At 41.1% G+C, this 21,140-nt stretch overlaps 1 protein-coding gene and 2 non-coding genes across 4 annotated transcripts in view; 1 reads left to right on the plus strand and 2 right to left on the minus strand.

The window, feature by feature from the left end:
- Positions 1-21,140, minus strand: part of LOC126191394 (TIMELESS-interacting protein) — a 74,660-nt gene that overhangs the window by 8,052 nt on the left and 45,468 nt on the right. For both annotated transcript variants that reach the window (XM_049932255.1, XM_049932254.1), the window contains 2 exons: positions 17,327-17,429; positions 15,804-16,002 (listed from right to left, as the gene is read on the minus strand). In XM_049932255.1, the coding sequence (XP_049788212.1) occupies positions 15,804-16,002; positions 17,327-17,429 (302 nt within the window). The remainder of the gene's footprint in view (positions 1-15,803; positions 16,003-17,326; positions 17,430-21,140) is intronic.
- Positions 899-973, minus strand: Trnat-ugu (transfer RNA threonine (anticodon UGU)). Its single transcript has one exon. It is a non-coding gene; the product is annotated as a tRNA-Thr (tRNA).
- On the plus strand, positions 1,344-1,418 carry Trnat-ugu (transfer RNA threonine (anticodon UGU)). Its single transcript has one exon. It is a non-coding gene; the product is annotated as a tRNA-Thr (tRNA).

The following is a 21,140-nucleotide window of genomic DNA, read 5'->3' on the forward strand; positions in this document are numbered from 1 at the left end:
TAGCTGCTTTCTTAAGGAAAATGAATATGAGTGAAACTTACAATAACTCTACCAGTAACATGACCACATCTTTTGATTCGGAATGCTACTTAAGGCTGCCACCCCCCTCCTTTTTTTCTCAAAAAAAAGTTTATACAAGGAGCCCTAGCATTGAAGTATAGGGGTCCTGAATGCAACATTTTACTTCTTGAGCATACATATACTAGTGTCCAAAAGCAAAGGACAATAAGTAAATTGTATTTCATGAAAATATTGAAGGGCTACAGAACAAGGTAAATATTAATCACAAAATACTCTGCTTACAACAAATTTAATCAGAAGGGTTCTCAAAATGAAGATTCTTATTTAAAAAATAGCAGAACCAGAGAAATTTGTTTTTTACGTTAACAGAGGATATGGTCATGGCATATTGTCCAACAAACTACTGGGCAGTGATGTGGCATGCTGTCTACGTGGTAGTTTAAGAGCTGTATTGGCAGTCAATTCCCACCCTAAAGAAGAGCTCGATTTTGTCACTGAAAAGATCCACATCTACCTGAACACAACGATTCAAGTGGACATCTTGAACAGGTAGTCTGGATTAAATATGCCCGACAATATTCCTCTGGCAACAAACTAAGATATAAAGCTTGGTACACCTATTCTCTCATACCATAACCCCACCACAACTAAACTGGTTTCTTTCCATGATGTTCAAATAATTGTAAAAGCAATAGACTGTTTCACAGCTATAATCTTAGCAGGCAATTACCTTGTGGATATTCTTTGATTTTGCTGTGTAACTTAAGCAACATGTAAGCTCTATTATGAACTAATAACTCTTGAAATGATAATTAATTGGACACCCTAGCTGCAAGCAGGCGTTGATATGCTTCATTGGGGACATGTTGAAAATGTGTGCCACGACCGGGACTCGAACCCGGGATCTCCTGCTTACATGGCAGACGCTCTATCCATCTGAGCCACCGCGGGCACAGAGGATAGTGCGTCTGCAGGGACTTATCCCTTGCACGCTCCCCGTGAGATCCACATTCCCAACATGTCCACAACACTACATTCGTAGTGCGCCTAATAGATGTTTGCCCATCATACTCATTACTCGTGGCAGATTAATCTACCAAGTCCCGTACGAGTTCGGGCATAGCGTGTGCGTTCGCACAAGAAGGTCAAAGGCCGGGAACCCATATTTTTAACTATATATGACGGTAGTATCTGTTCCCGAAAGAACAGTTACCGTCAATGACCACGCAGCTTTGCTAGAAATGACATGTGGACATGTTGGGAATGTGGATCTCACGGGGAGCGTGCAAGGGATAAGTCCCTCCAGACGCACTATCCTCTGTGCCCGCGGTGGCTCAGATGGATAGAGCGTCTGCCATGTAAGCAGGAGATCCCGGGTTCGAGTCCCGGTCGGGGCACACATTTTCAACATGTCCCCAATGAAGTATATCAACGCCTGCTTGCAGCTAGGGTGTCCAATTAATTATCATTTCATTTCTAGCAAAGCTGCATGGTCATTGACGGTAACTGTTCTTTCGGGAACAGATACTACCGTCATAACTCTTGGTCGACCTTGCTTTTGCCTTAGAACATTTCTTGAGCCTATGAACTGTCACCATTGTCTTGAAATGATACTCTGTTGCATATTTGATGTCGTTGAGATAGCTAAAGGAGCTCAAGGTTTAATATTTCATCTATGATGAGTTCACTGGAAATGAAGCACAAGCACAAATTAGACATGAATGGGGAACAGTATTGTCAGTGTCCTTTTTCAAAGGCACCAGCCTAGCATTTTCCTAAAATGATTTAGCGTAACCATGAAAAATTTAAATCTAAATGTCCTGCTTTTCTTGAGTGTCAAGTCAGAGGATAACCACTGCACCAATACATTTGTTCTAAGATGTAGTGTGTGTTTGTGACATTCTTCAACGTGTCTGTGTATACTATCCACAAAACAGCATTTCAATGCTGCAAAAGTGCAAAAATACTCATAAGTGAGGAAATATGGGTCTTACACACTTCTTTTCATGTTCCTTGAATCACATCCATTCAAAACGATGAGTACAACTTTCCTGCACAAAGAGCTGTGGTCTTGTTATACACCTTCGTAGTTATTTACAGTGATTGCCAACTTTCTTTTCTTTCTATTTCTTCTTTTTGCTCGATTAAAAATAGCATTTGTAAACAAGTGTACAATATGTTCATAATCAATTCAAAACACATGTTCGTATTAGATGTGTCTGAAAATTAATGCGTTTAACCAACTGATTTACTGTAAATATTGTTACAATATTGTTCTAATTAGTTCCCTTTGGCATCCACACAATTTTTCCAGCAGCTCTGCCAGACACGGTATACGTCCTGGAAGGCTTCAATGGGGACTTCAGAAAGGTTCTCGATATGGTGCCTTGGAAGGCCTTAATCTACTCAAAACAGATTCCTTTCAGGCCGGTCTTGATCCTCAGGAAGAGAAAGGAATCGGTTGGAGCAACATCAAGGCTGTGGAGGTGTTGCAGTAGCTTTGGATGCCAAGTTGCGCTTCGCCAGGTATTCATGGATGCTCAGAGCGATGTGGCTTGAAGCGTTGTCATGATGGAGCTCCCAAGTACTGGCAATCTGCTTTCTCACTCGGACTACCATTATTCGCAGTTGTCCCAGCACATTAAAGTAGTAGGCACATTCACAGTTTGACCTTAAGGAATTAACTCTCTGTGGACCAAACTTTTGGTGTCAAAAAAGAAGACAATCAACCTAGTTTTCACTTTTGATGTGCTCACTCTTGCTTTTTCCAGTTCTGGGGATCCCAAGGTGTACTATTGGCAACTTTGACATAGTCAAAAAGAAGGTTCAACTGTCATGTGTTCAAGGAGTTCAGTCGTGATAGTCACCTGGTGATTCTTCTAATTGTCCGTAAAAGCTTGGCACACACCTTCCTCATGTACAATTCATGCACAATGGTTTCAGGAATGTTGCGAGTTTTTGCAATCATCAAGATACTCAATCAATGGTCAGAATTTAACAGATTGTGTACATGGGCCAAATTGTTATCGGTTGTGCCGGTCAATGGCCACAGCGCGTGGTTTGTCGATCACCTTTTCCTGAAACACTTTAAACCTGCAAATATGATACAGCACTGTCCCAGTGAGCTTGCAAAATCAATTATTGGTTCCTCACAAGAGATTTGTTCAGTTCCAAACTAAACTTCATTGCTTAAGGTTGTTCTAGTGATTATTCCATTGTGTTTTGTGACACAGGCATTAAACAGGAACATGCAGAGACTGTGATCCTATAGCCGCCCCCCCCCTCCCCCCCACCCCAAATAATCTAAACAGTCACAATGATCTGCGTCCCCTATAAGCACCAGTGCCCACGCGCCCACACACACACACACACACACACACACACACACACACACACACACACACAAAATTGCTTCATTTTCCGGACACAATTCGTATGCTTGAGGTAGAAGTGTACTTTAACCTAATAGCAAATTCTAATATTTTCTTAATATGAAACATACAACATTTTTAGTTAAGCTTCAAATCCAGTGTGACAGATCTAATAAATGATGTGGCAAATAGTGACCAAGAATATGACAACTGCACTGTGATAAACTCAATTTACTTGAAACAGAAAAAAAGTATATTTGAAATAGACATGCAATGTACAGTACCAAACTAAACGGGGAGAAAAACTGAACATGGGAAACAAATTAATTTTTGCTGATAAGAAGTAAAAGCAAATAACCATTATGAATGAATTTCACACTGAACGAAAGAGGACAGGAATGAGAACAATGTGAAGGTTCTACTTGATAGAGGGTGTTTTGATGCTACTAAAGTTTGTGTCATGTATGGGGGCGGCCCAATTTTCAGCCGTTCTGTGCATCCCCCTCCACTAACCACCATCAGCCAATAATATTAATTCTCCTTCTGGGCAGCTAGCAGCGAGTTACAGCTGGACAGCGAGAATCTCATTCCTACATGCAGCACTGTTAATAATACTTCGCGACAATTGAATTAGTCATTCAACTGTCAGCCCCCCCCCCTCCTGTAGCAGTATAATTGTGAATGTGTATCTGTAAATGTTTAAGCAAGATTTGAAAAAAGTCAAGTGATGGGCAATAAATGTGAAATGCTTCACAAGCAGGCGAGGGGGATTATTTGCCACATTTATAACTTTTTCAAATGTGAACTTGAAAGCAGGTCTGCTACTGTTGGCACCTGACGATACAAGGACATCTGAGGACACAAGAACGGACTACAGAAACATATGGTGTCGGCTAAATAACTGTAAATAGAACAGTAAACGAATGTGTCAGAGCTGTAGGAACTGTAGAAAAGTTAAGTTTAGAAATTGTAAGGAATCTGCAACACAAATGGGTGGTTTTCACAACCATGTTTTCAAGTTCTCCATATTAATGATGAATGCCCAACATCACAAAAATGTGTTACAGTTATGCAGGAGAAAACTGGCTTCAAGTAGTTCAATAGTGTGTTACCTTGATGAAACAAAGGTCAATTAGAATCATTCCAGGAAGACCTGCTGGAAAATGAGTGACTGTACCAGTGGTTTAAAAGTTCTCACAGGCATAGGCTCTCGGATAATCATTCTGCATGCTGACTCCTCTTGTTTTGTTTCTGAGAATAAACTTGTATTTACGTGTAAGAAAAACAGCAGTGACTACCATTCGTAAATGAACGCTGTCAGTTCCGTGGCGTGATTCACAATTCTTGTCACACCTTGCATCGAAGTCGGTCATTGCCAGTTATAATTCAACTGTTACAGAGAAAACACCAGAAAAACAAATACTCTTCCCTGGCTTAAAAAATAAAAATATTAAGCACAGTATAAACCAGACTCATGCCGATCTCCAGTACCTCATTAATTAATGCAAGTCACACAACAGGAAAGTACAAACTCTACTTCCTTGCACGTAAATGGGGTCACACAGTTTTGCATTTACCCAAGTGTCACTGTCAGTGTGGCCCCCATGGAATTAATTTGGGCAAAGTGTTAAAGCTATGTGGTACACACACACACACACACACACACACACACACACACACACACAAATTCAAGATAACATACATGAGTCGCTTATGCATGAGGCAGAAAACAACATCCCGCATGTAGCATTAGCACTGTCAGTGAGGCATGCTAAAAAGCTTCCTGAACCTATCATTGTAAATTTCCTAGCCTTTTTGATTAGAACTTTGTATCCTTTGAATTAAACAGACTATAATGTCCAAGGAGAATGTTGAATCTCTAATAACAAGCGAGAATGCAGCTGGATAATTTGTCATAAGTCCAATATTTCCACATGTAAACCCCTGTTATTTTCAAGGCACAAACTGGATAAGGCCCTAAAATAACAGTAACTATTACTTATACAGATATCAGTGGTTTTCGATGTTATCCATCAGCATTCTCTGGAGTTACCCACAAATGATGGTTAATTGTTTGCTTGTTCAATGGATTATAAATGCGGTCTGTCACTATAATTTTGAACGGGTCAGTTTACACTCATTATGCCTGTTAACAGTGAAAAATATGACAACTTACTGACCATTTTTACGATAATCCTTTACACTAGTATTTTCTATCATTAGTTCTTTCTTATGCACAGTGATTACACTTAACTATAGTCACACACACACACACACACACACACACACACACACACACCTTGAATATTTTTAAAAATTCTATTGAAGTAGAAGCAGTTCTCAAGCAAATATAATGATTTCAGTTTGTTTTTGTGTATTAAATTTTTTACTTATAATACAGTTCTGTTGGGCATCCGTGAGCGTTTTGGAGGTATAAGCGATGGGTTGTTCCGAACAGTCAGAAAAACGGTGCGCAAGGACTGCACCGACCCCGTATTGAGAGGTGTCTGTGGCAAGAACAAGATGTTGGCCAGGTCGATAAGTAGCCAGGCACGGGACCTGTTTCAGCATAGTCTTTAATTTCCGGAAAGCCGCGTCACATGACGCGGACCAGTGAAAAGGCACGTTTTTATGCAACAGGCGATGCAACGGGTGAGCCACCGACGCCACAGGCGGTAAAAACTTGTGATAGTATGCTATTTTCCCCAAGAAGGCCTGCAGTTCCTTAACAGATGTAGGGCGAGGAAGGGCATCGATCGCAGCAACAGTGTGTTGAAGCGGACGAATACCATCCCGAGAGAGCTGAAACCCCAAGTACGTGATAGATGCCTGAAAAAATTGTGATTTCTGAAGATTACACTTAAGACCGGCAGTCTGTAAGACATTAAAAAGTGTGCGGAGATTTTGAAGATGTTCTTCAGTGGTGGAGCCAGTGACAACAATGTCATCCATGTAACTGATACACCCCGGGACAGGGAGCAATAATTGTTCCAAGAATCGCTGAAAGAGAGCAGGGTCGCTAGCAACCCCGAATGGCAAGCGTTGGTATTGATAGAGGCCGAAAGGCGTGTTAAGGACCAGAAACTGCCGGGAAGCAGCGTCGAGAGGAAGTTGATGATAAGCTTCCAACAGGTCAATTTTAGAAAAATACTGTCCTCCAGCGAGTTTAGTGAACAGTTCTTCAGGACGGGGCATAGGGTAAGTGTCGATGAGGCATTGAGCATTTACAGTGGCTTTGAAATCGTCACAGAGACGAATATCACCATTGGGCTTAGCAACTACAATGACAGGAGAGGACCACTCACTGGAAGTGACAGGAAGCAAGACACATGAAGCAGTGAGACGATCCAACTCCCGCTTTACCCGATCACGAAGGGCCACAGGAATGGGCCGAGCCCGAAAAAACTTAGGCCGAGCAGTGGGTTTGAGCGTGATATGAGCTTCAAAGTCGTTTGCACGGCCTAACCCAGGAGAAAAAAGGGACGAAAATGTCGTCGACAAGGAATCCAGTTGAGCATAAGGAATAGCGTCAGAGACAATATTGACAGAGTCATCTATGGAGAACCCAAAAACGCGAAAGGCATCGAAACCAAAAAGATTTTCTGCGTTGCTCTGATCGACCACAAATATGGGAACAGTGCGAACGACGGATTTGTAAGATGCCTCAGCATTAAACTGTCCCAAGAGAGAAATCTTCTGTTTATTGTACGTCCGTAATTGCCGAGTGACAGGGGACAGGAGTGGAGAACCCAGCTGAAGATACGTCTGAGAATTAATTATAGTGGCAGCAGAACCGGTATCCAGTTGCATGCGAACATCTCGACCAAGGATTTGGACAGTGAGGAATAACTTCCCTGAAAGGGAAGAAGTGCAATTGACAGACAACACAGAATCAGAATCAGCGTCATGTTCATGAACATCATGTATGTGGTCGGATTTACAAACGGAAGACACATGACCTTTCTTTTTGCAATTGTGACACACAGCCCAACGTTGGGGACAATCCTCGCGTGAATGTTTCGTAAAACACTGCGGACATGAAGGAAGTTGCCGGGGATTTTGCTGCAGTTTCTTAGTGGGTTGTTTACGGCTAGGCCGAGGCTGCGCGTGGGAGCGTACTGCGGCCACGTCGGCCGGCGGGGACGCGCCGCACGCGTCGTCAACAGCGCACAGAGGTTGTATTTCCCCGACGTCACCCCACGCTTCTATTTGCGCCCCAGCGGCGCGAGAAATTTCAAAAGACTGCGCAATGGAGAGAACTTCATCTAGAGTCGGATTCGCCAACTGAAGGGCATGTTGCCGAACTTCTTTGTCGGGCGCCGACCGGATAATAGCATCCCGTACCATGGAATCGGCATAGGATTCTTTGTGAACGTCAGTAACTAATTGATACTTTCGACTGAGGCCGTGAAGTTCAGCAGCCCAAGCACGATAGGACTGATTTGGTTGTTTTTGACAACGATGAAAGGCAACACGAGAGGCTACCACATGCGTTTGCTTTTGAAAATAGACAGACAGAAGGGAACACATTTCAGCAAAGGACAAAGACGCGGGATCCTTCAAAGGAGCCAATTGCGACAACAACCGATACATTTGAGGTGAAATCCAGGAAAGGAACAGAGACTTACATGGTTGTTCGTCCGTGACATGAAATGCCAAGAAGTGCTGTCGAAGACGTTTTTCATAATCAGACCAGTCTTCCGCCGTCTCATCGTAAGGTGGAAAAGGAGGTACAGCCAACGACGAGAAACGCCCCGCATTTGACGTGGCGACGAAATCGCGAATCGCCGCTGTTAGAAGCGTTTGCTGTTCAAGGAGATTTTGCAAGAGCTGCTCAATAGTAGCCATGGAACCCTGTGAGTCAACGGTGAAAAGGAAAAATCCCATCCTCGTCGCCAATTGTTAAATCGTCAAATTTAACACCTATTTCGGACAACACAACAACACATATAAGTCACTGAGAAAGTTGATCTGTGTACAAGTCGGCATTCGATTAAACACTGAGTCTCAGTCTAGCGACCTCTGCTCGGCTGGCCGCTTAGGTGGCGCAGCTGCTGCCTGGCTGGCAGACAGCGCCGCACGTAGAGGACGTGCGTAATTGCGCGGCGGCACTTTGAATAATTGGCGAGTCACAACAATATCACCTATATTAATTGTAGAAAATGAATCCTTTAAGGCACTTATTGAAGGTACACAGCAGTTATCTATCCCACCAAAGACTGTGTACAGAATACAAAAGCTTCAAAAAATTTTAATTTTATTTGCACCACTGCTGATATTAAGTCATTATTCAAGAGAAGCTATCTGGGTGTAATGGCTCATTGGACTGAAACATCTGAATGAAAAAGTTAAGCTCTGGCTTGCAGGAGGTTTCACAGAACAAAGTTACGATAAAGTAGCTGAACAGATTAAGGACAATTCTGAATTTGATTTTAAGCTGAAATAAACTGTGATAACTATTTCCAACGATGAATCAAATATAGTCAAAGCTTTTAAAATATGTGTATGAGATTCAGATACATGAACAAGCAAAAGAGATTCAGTTCTTATTCAAAATACTGAAGCTGTATATGATAATGTTGATGACAACATGTTAAGCCTACAAGAATTTCTGATGACATCTGAAGATATGAAAGAGTTGCAACTGCCTAATACTGAGTGGTGTGCTCCCTACCCCCACATTACATTTAATAGCATAATGAGATACGGATAAGACCAGATCCCAAAGCAATTCATACAAAAGACTTTACAACGCAGCCATGTCAAAATGTCATGCATTTTGGAATCTGCGTTCACTGTCTCCTAAAGATTGTGCAACTCATCTAGAATCAACTGGAAAATTCCCTACTTATCCCCGTCCAATATAATGGAATTCATAATATAATTACGTTCAAGATCTACTCACAGTCAAGGATATTCTAAATGAAACTTTTAAGGAATCTCAGATTAGCAACTTTTAAAGAAATCAAAATATAATGTCTTAGTGAATATACAAGTTTAGAAGTGGACGAAGATGCCCACTATGGATGTCTTCTGCCAGAACTAACAAGAATGCAAAGTATGCTAAACAGCTTGCAATGGATAACCCTTCTTACTGTGGTGGTGACAGAAATTATTAATGAAAGCCTTAACAGGCATTTTTAAAAGGTTATCTAAATAAGGGGAAGCAAAAGCATAAAATGGCATTTTAGTATCCATATCTTGCCCCTTTTTTCAAAATGAAATGGGTACTAAAGGCTAGCAGATAATACCTGAAAGAACTGTTCATTTAAGAATTGCCAAGTAAGAAACACAAAGAAGAAGACGGAAAGAACTTGCAATATTCCGATAAAGGAGAAGGCAGGATCTGATTATACGTTTTTTTATGGCTCTTGATTTTTCTGTAGACAGCAATAGTTCTGATTCTATATATGTGTGGTGTCTCTTCTATCGGATATGTGCAACAGAGCAGACACCACTCATATTCATAATTCTATGGGTGCAACAACTGTTTGATGAAAAAGTTTCAGTACCAATGCACAATCAACATCTGAATGCCTATGGGAAACAGAAATCTACAAGTAGGGGGTTAATAGGCAGAAGTCTTATGTGCAGTGATCAGAAAGTTAGAAATTTGGGTCTGACAGGAAGCGTGTCCAAATGTCCGAGGTGATTAAGGCGCTCATTCTAGAGAAGTGAAGCATTCGGGTTCAAGTCCTGATCTGACACAAAATTTCAACTCTCACCATTGCATTGCCGCAATGCTCTGTGTGGCTGGAAGTCATTATTTCCTTCCTATATCTTTCCCATTCTGTTTCCTTTCCAATCCCTTCACCCCAATTATTCATGGATAGTTTAGATTTCTTGAACAGTTATTCTTAAATATAATACTTGTTTACCAAGTTCTGCTCCTGTTGAACAACTGTTTTCCTTTGGTGGGATAATAATGAGCCCACATAGGCAGAACATGAAAGCTGGAACATTTGAACTATTATTGGTGTTCGAATCAGTAAACTAAATAGGATGTAAAATGTTCACTAAATAAGGGTATTTTAAATAAAGGTATTCTGAATGTGTGTGTTCTGCATTTTGTATTTAAATATCTTTATTTAAAAGATTTTGTATTTATATTTGAAATAAAAATAGCCCCCTACTTGCATTTCGAATTTATATACTTTTGACAAACTATTTTGCATATCTCTGTAGGCACAGTGGTGTAAGCTCGCCTTCTTCCCACCACTGAACCAATTTATACAGCCTGAAACATAGTGCAACTAGACTTGGCATTGACCCTATTGTTAGAGGGGGGAGGGGGGGGGGGGGGGAAGAGGAGGACGAGGATCAAGGTGGGGCTCGAACCCCAACCTTTAGCTCTGCAGTCTGGAAGTCAAAGCAATGAGCCACCAAGACACATTTCTGTACAAACAATTAATTACTTATTTACAAACAGATATTGCACTGAGCTGAGGGAACAAACACTAACAAGGGCCTACAGTGCAGCTGGACTAAAGTATTTTGTTAATAGTAAACAAAGTTGACAATTACAATTAGTTGTCGTGCTCCTCCACACAGGTCTTTTTCATTTGTTCCATTTAAAACATTTCTCAACGTCAATGTGATTTTAGCTGCAGACCAAATGTGAGCATTATCTCATCAGCTATTCATTCGGGCAAATTTACAGTTCCACACTACATCAATGACCACCAATTACATTCAATATTTGATTAGCAATTTAATTTTTGTTATACGTTATCATACTCAATGTGGTAACATTTGGTGACTGAGGCTCACCAGCATACACATTCTCTGTAGAAAACATGGACATTCAACAGCTAAAAAGAAATTATAATTCTAAGTGTATTCCAATGCTTGTCAGGCTCATTAGATGAAGCTGTAGTGTCCACACTTCCTTAGCTGCACGGCAAGGCCACACGCCTGTTTCCAGTCAGCGAGTGAATGCACACTTGATGGCGAGTGAGAAAACAGTCAGCTGTGTGATTTCACATTGGATGCAAAGTGAGTGCTGGAGACCCAACACCACACATGCAGGTTTGCAACATGGATGCAGGGCTCAACTGTATACAACCATGCACTGCATAACAGCTCCCTAATTTGGGCTATTTGCTATCCATTAATTTTTATTTTTACATACTCAGATTTTTTAGATAAAGAGCATCTTTATTCCAATTATGTTGTTGGACTGCCCAAGTTGTACTTGAGGACTCAGCACACATCAGGATCATCAAGGCACCGTAACATCTCATCTAGTCTAGTGCTTTTGGAACGTCCTACAACTTTGCACCAAGGACAAAAATTCTTCTAAAAATTTATCAAAGAGCTCATCTATAATAACAAGTCTGCCCCCTCCAATAAAACACTATTAGGCTTCCAGCTGTGTTAAAGACCACATTTTATTGAATGGTACCACTGTGAGACTGTGTTTTTAAGACAGACAAAATATTATCCTTGGAATAAGGCTTCTCTTGTGCAATCTTGTCTGAGATTGTGACTCCAGGAAGGAATGTTGGACCAATCTTTCTCCATTAGTTTTTCACAACTGCATCTATGCATTCTGTCTATGATTTTACATAAAATGTTGTACTGCCCTGCGTTGTAATATCTGTCTGTGTGAGATGCATTTTACAATGTACAGTTCATTAAAGTAATGGCTCAACATTACCTGCATCCCCAGCTACATGGAACTGACGACCACAGCACTCAAATTATGTGTTGGTTCAATATTCACCTTCCTAATGTATACATCCAAGTCTTTTTACGATAACAAGAACACATTCTGGAGAAACTGTGCTTTCACTCAATGCCCAATCATCACCTAAAGAGATATCACAGTTTTTGCTGAGACTTACATCTTTCTCAACCTTGGTGACCTCTGAAATGTTTCCTGGGTATCTCGATGACAGTTGTGCTGAGTAATGCTACATATTATCTGGAAGGTAGGCGCTCTCTCTCTCTCTCTCTCTCTCTCTCTCTCTCTCTCTCTCTCTCCCTCCCTGAATCAGCATTCAACAATACGATGTATGCCTTGTATCACTGACCACTTCTCCTTTCTGGCTTGGTGCTGAGTGCTGAAAACTCTACAATAGACTACTACTCTACACACCACTAAATGAGACAATTTTCTTCTTTTGTAAGCCAAACCATATTACAAAACCTTCTCACACTCAGGAAATGAACTTCAAACAATTTTCTGTCTGCTTGAGAAGTATATCTCAAATACATTAACAATGATCAGGGTCCCACTTCATCACAGACCCTAACTTAAGCTTCATTTGTTCCATGACTCTTTTATGCATTGCCAAGGTTGTCTTCTTCCATGAATGCCAGTGCAACTCTGAGGTGGGGATCCTCTGCATGAAGAAAACATTAACAACAAGAAGTGTGGCGGAATGCGAGTTGCTGCCAGCATCGCCCCATCCAGTAGCGACGCCGTCTCCATTGCTATTCAATCAGCACACACATACCGAGAAACCCCATACACAACATGTGTGCCCCACTTTTCAAACTACACAAAATAAATTTTCTTGTACATTCGACAATCACTGTTAGTCGGTTCTAAATACACTGTGCAACATATCACTTTAACAAAGTAGTGTGTTACGTTATATATGATCCACCTCAGAGGAATGTTGTTGCCTCTGTTATAAAATCTACAAAACTACAAAAAATTATATGGAAAAATCTTGTTAGAAAGTTCTTAGCACTATGAGTTAAGTTATTTAGACTTATTTTTTCAGTTTATATAACATACTACCACAATTATGAGAATGTATAACCTTTCCTTGCTATTCTAAAATTTAACCCAACCATGATGCTTTTCAAAAACAAACCAAAAATCATTGATAACCCTTGTACAAAATTTCTTTACAAATGCCCTAAACGCTGCTTGACCACAAAGAAATATAAAACGGCTGGCAGCTGCAGATGCTGCTCTATCTCCTGCTGCTGTGCAACAGCAACGGCATCATTGAGGATCATTGAGGTTTGCACCCTCATCTCTGATTCTGGACTCGAAGGTTCAGATGACACCCATGTTGGATTCCGAGTATCATCCACTGCAAGTGCAGGCACTGTGTGATCATACTGCATACTGATGAGCACCACTACAATTAGCTGTGCCTTGTGCAAGCACTGCCGCTTCCCTGCAGACCGCTGCACCCATGCCTCTTCTGCCAGCATCAATGATTGCCGTGGGTGGCACACTGTCCAGACCGTGCCTGCCAACCCTTCCAATGTGGTCTACAGTTGATCTGCCGGTGGCCTGGCCACACAAATGTAACCTGTCTTCTCTCAACAGGCGATGTGCGTTGGGTGGGTGGGTGGGTGGGTGGGGGGGGGGGGGGGGGGGCAGGAGGAAGATGCCGGGTCTTCATTGTGCACCCACAGGGGTCTTCTACCTGAACACAGGCAGCTCCCCAACAGCTGCCAGTGCCGCCCACACTGATGCTGGCACCTGCCAGCACTTCCTACATTACCTCTGGTCATCGCAGCTACTCAGCTCATAGCCCTCATGCCAAGTCCAATGTTGACATGACCCCAGCCTATGGGGTGCTGGGATCATCTGTCTGCTTTTCTGCAGGGGAAGGAAGACATGCATGTCTGCACTCACATCATTACAGGGCATAGATTGGGACATGTTCACACCTAGGACAACTGAATCCACCACTATGGATGTGCCAACCACCATAGCAACATGAAGCAGCCCCCCCAACGGAAGAAGTGTAGTAACTTGCGCATTACTACGTAACCGCCACCACTGTCACACCTCATGTCGCATTTGAGTAGCTCGCCGGTCAGCAACTCCAGGCTCCCCAACAGAGGCTGCCAACCATGAAGAGCACCCCAAATGCTTACAGCAGAAAGCTAGTGGCCCCTGTATGGAAATTGCCTACAGCAGAAACCTAGCAGCTCCTGGAGGGAAAATGTCCTTTACACTGTCATGCACAGGCTCTTGCTGCCATGACCCAATAATTAGATGTTGGTTTCTCATAACCATGTTGTTTGTTGCATTTCCTTTTTTAAGAATACCCTATTAGCGTATTTTGCAGTGTTAATCCAGAAGAAACCTATAGTTGGATAGGGAGTGAAAACCTATTTACAATTTGTACAAAAACCAGATGGCAATTGTAGGAGTTGAGGGGCATGAAAGGGAAACAATGGTTGGGAAGGGAGTGAGACAGGATTGTAGCCTATCCCCAATTGAGCAAACAGTAAAGGAAACAAAAGAAAAATTCAGAGTTGAAATTAAAATCCATGGAGAAGAAATAAAAACTTTGAGGTTCGCTGGTGACATGGTAATTCTGTAAGAGACAGCAAAGGACCTGGAAGAGCAGTTGAACGGAATGGACAGTGTCTTGAAAGGAGGATATAAGATGAACATCAACAAAAGCAAAACGAGAATAATGGAATGTAGTCGAATTAAGTCAGGTGATGCTGAGCGAATTAGATTAGGAAATGAGACACTTAAAGTAGTAGATGAGTTTTGCTATTTGGGGGAGCAAAATAACTGACGATGGTTGAAGTGGAGAGGATGTAAAATGTATACTGGCAACAGCAAGGAAAGCGTTTCTGAAGAGGAGAAATTTCTTAACATCGAGTGTAGATTTAAGTGTCAGGAAGTTGTTTCTGAAAGTATTTGTATGGAGTGTAGCCATGTATGGAAGTGAAATGTGGATGATAAATAGTTTGGACAAGAAGAGAATACAGGCTTTTGAAATGTGGTGCTACAGAAGAAGCTGCAGATTAGATGGGTAAATCAGATAACTAATGAGGAGTTATTGAATAGAATTGGGGAGAAGGGAAATTTGTGGCACAACTTGACTAGAAGAAGGGATTGGTTGGTAGGACATGTTCTGAGGCATCAAGGGATCACCAATTTAGTATTGGAGGGCAGCGTGGAGGGTAAAAATCGTAGAGGGAGACCAAGAGATGAATACACTAAGCAGATTCAGAAGGATGTAGGTTGCAGTAGGCACTGGTAGATGAAGCAGCTTGCACAGGATAAAGTAGCATGGAGATCTCCATCAAACCAGTCTTTGGACTGAAGACCACAACAACAACAACAACAACAACAACAACAGTTGATATTTATTTTGTGGTTACACGTATACCGCATTTTACTATTCAGTCATAAATCGCCCCCCCCCTTTTTTTTTTTACAAACTTCACAATATTTTCTCTAGGTCAGCATTCCACATGATTGCTGCTGCAATGCAGTTGTTGAATTGTCAAGCAGTTATTCAAATTTTTAAGGCTTCCTCACGACAAGTTATTGACTACAGCACACCTTCACAATTGGCTGTTTCTGTTACAGATATTAGTACTTACCTTTCATATTTTCAGTTATAGTTTTCTACAATTACATTATTATTTTGAATTTGTTAATAACTTCCAATGTTTAAGTACTTTACCTACCTTCACTTCCTTTTTGTGGCCTAAAGTTTCTATTTTCTGCAGACAATCGTCGAAAGTGAATTTTGGAAACAGTCTGTGAGCCCAATGTTCAAGTCGTTTCATCAACTGATTCAAATCTGATTTTTCAAAACCTTTACCGCTGAACTGGAAATCTTTAAATGTATCTTCAAGCACTGCAATCCCACGTGGGCCCATAAGCCTAAAATAAAAATGCAATAACTAATGTGGGATCCTTGAACATTTAAACTTGCAAACACTTTGCTTGAATTTATAATCTGGTACAAATTCATTGGAACAATCTTAGATGACAGACACTGCAACAAATCTATTAATTTGAGACTATTAACTAACTTTACTGATCATTTAGCATTTAATCAAGGTAAATGTAACAATTCAATCCATGAATGATCTCAAATATGGCACAAACATATTTTGGTTCTGCTCAGTAACTATAACCTGATATTACATGTTAAAGAATATGCAGACCAAATTGCAGTCATACCAGAAATTGAAAGGAGAGGGAAAGAGAGATAATACTAATGAACAATATCTTTAAACTGTGTGCTTCTGAGTGTTCTGTTGATTTTTTTCCCCCATGTTATGCACCATATTTTGACAACTCGCCCAGCCATCATCTTCAGGTGCTACGAGTTTTGTTGTTACATGTACATGCTGCCTGTGTACTTTCACTGCCTGTGTACTGAACAGTTGTTAGTCTCATGCTGCTACTGATACTTGAGTTCGATTCCTGATATCCACTATGCCCTTAGATGCTCTTTTGTCTTTTAGCACATGTGCTGATATTCTGTGAAATGCAAATCCTAATCCTCTTGGTATTTTCAAGTTCTAGAGGATGTGACTGCCTGTGAGATTTTAATAAATCAAGTGCTAGACCCCAAGCATTATTTCAATTGTTTATTAGTTTTCTAATGTCTTAATTTTGACAGACATTAATTTTACTGTACCAGTAACGTTTTGTTTGCTCAATGATACTGGGCTCATCTTATTTTATTTCATGATTATATTAGAGGCAGAGCTTGGTGACAACTGATTTGCACGGTTGTTTCAATTTAACCAATGCCTACAGCCTGGCTCTCAATTTATTAAGATCTTGCCAGCCATCACATCAATCACAATTGGAAATACTGAGATAATTTGTGTTTCATAGAATATCAGTGCGAGCTCTGGAAAACAAAAGAACATCAAAGGGTGTAGTAGGTGTTTGGAATCAAATGGTTCTAAATGCCACAACATATCCATTTATCCAGGTTCACAGATTCTACTACAAACTGGTACTCAAACTAATAGTGTGTTTTACGCTTATTGAGAGAACACAAGGTCTGGTTTGGCCACACACACCACCACTTCCATTTCGCATGAACACTGACGCACTGCCCAAGATTTTTGGGTATCAGTCAATAGAATCGTAAACAGACATTTCTCTCTAATTTAGAAAAACTGCATCTTACTCTCTCTCTTCATCTACACTTTCTAATATGTCACAGTAGAACGAATACACTAACCTTACAGGATTTAATTTTGGTTGTGGATTTTTAACAACTCGTTTCTTCTTTGGGTCAACTGGAACTCCTTCTGGTGCAGTTTGAAGCTCTGGCAGAGGATTATCTGAAAATTAAATTCTCAGTTTATATTTCTTGTTTTATACTTCATTCATAAGATCAACCAAGATTCATAACAAAAATTCAAAATGCAAGTTCCCTCAGTACATGTTGGGATGCAGTAAACATATTCCCATTAATAAATCGCTATCAGGTAAGTACATAATAAGTATAAACAAAGTACAAAGACACTATGAGTTAGGAAACTAATGAAGAAATAGCAGCATGAATATTTCAATTCGATGTCTATTGTATACTTCAGTGTTTATTTAATAGCAATGCAATTAATAAATCTTAACTCTTCCCCTCTTCACTGCAAGACAAGACAAATCGTTCCAGCTGGATATTCCTGTTGGCCAGGAGGACAAGACCACCTTGTAGTTGTGAATATTTTCACCACTGGGTGCACTTGTCCATTAGCCTGAAGGCATTAAGAAAACAGAGTGTATGACAAAAACCTATGTCTATTATCAGCTCCAGTAGTTTCAGGATTACATATACCTCTACATCTTACACTGGAATGCATATTAGTTATATCTGGAGGATACAGTCAGCCAATGTTTGAGCAACTAACGATATAAAAATTCTGCTTCTGTGAATGGACAATTGGATTTTTCTGAATTAGGAAAAATGGAATTGTTTATTTCCTTTAAATAAACAAAATACACTGAAGAGCCAAAGAAACAGGTGCACCTGCCTAATATTGTGTAGGGTCCCTACGACCACACAGAACTGTCACAACACAACATGGCACGGACTCTACTAATGTCTGAAGTAGTGCTGGAAGGAACTGACGCCACGAATCCCGCAGGGGTGTCCGTATGTCTGAAAAAGTACGAGGGGGTGGATGACGACGACACCTGGGCTTCATCAGGGGCTTCCTGACCCCTGGGTAGGCAGAGTCCTAGTAGGCTGTCTGTACTTTGCCTCCAGATCTTCTGTGGTATAGTGTGAGATGTTTGCTTCTCCTTGTCTTTTTGTCTTCCTATTGCCCTTCTCAGGATTTATTTTCTTCTACACCGCCTGTGTTGCAAGGACGGCTTAGGGAGTGCCTTACTGCAATAGCTGCTGGGTGGCCACTGGTAAGGTGGTCAGCTGTGACTGTGCAACTCTCTACAGCATCTCTGCCAAGTGCGAGACCTTTTCGATTATTGCAGAGAGTGCGAAGACAGCTGCAGATAGCTGGTCTTCTTGTGCAGCGGATGCTGTGCTTCGGCTCGGTTGTGGGCGGCAGCTGGGGTGAGTCCACTCCTGCTGCCTCTTAACAAGGTGAACTCTTCTTTATGCGATTTCCCCCGGGGGCGGGAGGGAGGGGTGTCGGCACCTAAAGGCCGGTTGCCACTAGGGCTGCCGCGCGTCAAAACCGCGCGTCAGCGGCGTGGTTGCCGTGGAAACGGCGTCAGTGGCACGGCGCGGCGGGCTCTGCGTCGCGGTTTGACCATGTCGAACCGCTTCCGCTGCCACGTGACGCGCCCCAGGTTCGCGCCGCCAATCACAGAATGCGCTGAGCGTGACGTCAGGTACGCAACCCCGGGCCACAAGAACTTTCGCCGAACCGCTGGCGCGGACGCGGTGGCAGCTATGAAATACTTATCATCCGATTCCAAGGAAACTATTCGGTAGAAAAATTCGATTCTTGGGCATGTTACAGCCTGATATCTTCTCTCGATAAGGGGCCAAATTTCTTTTCGATATTCGTCGTGGTTACTTGCTGTATCGCATTTACGTAAACCTTTACACGAAATTTTAATGAGTGTGCAGAGGTAAAAACGCATTGCGTGGACTTTGCGTACAGTTCATTTTAGGTAATACATTATTGCGTATGAAATTTAGTCAACATATCGAAATTGCTTTGAAAGCTGAGAGCAGAACGATAGCTATCACCGTTCTCGAGATATTGAATGATACGTCGGCGGACGGGCTGTGCGGTGACCGCTCGCGACGCGACCGATACTTCGTCCTGCTCGTTGTAAACCATGTGGTTGTATCAACTGCAAATTTCGTAAATGGTTCAAGAAATCTAAAAGCGTTTTTTTGCAAACGATAACTTGTAAAAAGTCATGTATTTCGTCGCATGATAAATATCCAAAATCTCTTTATCTACCGAGATATGAAAGAAACTACAGCTTTTCAGAAGGGATAGATGATTTTTTTTAAACAGCATTTAATAGCGTGTGGAATGAGAAGTTAAACAGAAACTAATTTGCTGGTATGTCATAAGATGTAATTTGCTAAGTATCTACAGCTATTGATTATTTCCTTTGGTAAGTAACAAACGTTTTTTTTCCTTATCGAGTGTACTTTATTGGTTCAAGACGCGTTTTGCCTTTTACTTTAAGGCATTTTCGGTGGAATCTAGAATGATTCAGTTTTGTTTTAAATGCATAACTGATTACTTACAGTGAATCGAGTTTCTGGCGGACATATACGTTTCCCCTCACCTGGTCACATGCTGGAGGTTAAACTAAAACTTAGATTATGGAACATAAGCACATTTTCATGTTCGCTCTTTTTTCTTCTGTCACTAGCTGTAGACATTTTACCGAAAACACTGATTTGAAGTCGTAACTACAGTGTGTTCACCTCACGCCCCTTCCTGTTTGGTTTGTTTATGTACATGTTGCCAACCTAAAGAATTATATGCTGAAATTGTTTGTTTATTTCTGTTCTCCTTATATCTGTATATGTGTGGGGCTAGCCAGTGATGGTTATAAAAAGTTGAAAGTGAATGCAGTAGTTGTCAGACAGTGGTTGAAAGGTTTGGTGTTCAGCTGATTTCAGTTTTGGTTTAAATGTTTTGTGGAGGAGTGCATGGAAGACTAAATTCACTGCTTACATTAACAGATAAAATAGTAGAATAGCGTTTGAACAAATGATTATTATCAGAATACTATCACCCAACCCCTTTGTCCTCACTCGTTGACGCCTCATAATATGTCCTGTCAACTTACCCCTCTTGTAGTCAAAGTTGTGCCGTAATTTCCTCTTCCTACTCTATTTAATTCTGTACCTCTTCTTTAGTTACACGATCCTCATATCTAATCTTCAGCATTCTTATTGATCACCACATTTTGAAAGCGTCCATTGTCTTCGACAGAACTGTTCATCGCCCACGTTTCACTTACAAGGCTGCACTCCACACAAATACCTTCGTAAAATAGTACCCAATCATTACAATTTATATTCCATGTGAACAAATTTTCTTTTTCAGAACGTTTTTCTTGTTATTCACAGTCTTCATTTTATATCCTCTCTACTTCTGCCTTCTCAATTACTGCTTCCCTTTCAAGTCATTGAAGTCTTAGAAATGCAGTTTGGTTTCTGTACAAGTTGTAGATAATCTTGTGTCCCTGTGTTTTATCGATGACATCTCCAGAGCTTCAAAGAATGTTTTAATTAAGATTGTCAAAACCTTTCTCTAAACATGCAAATGCTATAAACACAGTTTCGCTGTTCTTCAGTGTGTCTACTTAGTTAAGTGGTAGGATCAGAATTGCCTTGCGTGTTCAGACATCTCACAGGAATCTAACATTGTACTTATGTTAGTTTGTACAACCCCTCCCCCTCTCCTGTCTACATATTCCTTCAACTATGTAGCCTTCTCTTATTTGCTTAGTTCTGGCTTGCCAAATGAGTTCTTGACAGTTGCTTCTCCTTTGAGCAAAGTTTTCTTTGTTCTTTCTCATTTTCATTCCCTTATGTTTTCCAAGTGCAAAAT

This window comes from Schistocerca cancellata, chromosome 6, assembly GCF_023864275.1.
Source record: "Schistocerca cancellata isolate TAMUIC-IGC-003103 chromosome 6, iqSchCanc2.1, whole genome shotgun sequence".
Taxonomy (NCBI): Eukaryota; Metazoa; Arthropoda; class Insecta; order Orthoptera; family Acrididae; genus Schistocerca; species Schistocerca cancellata.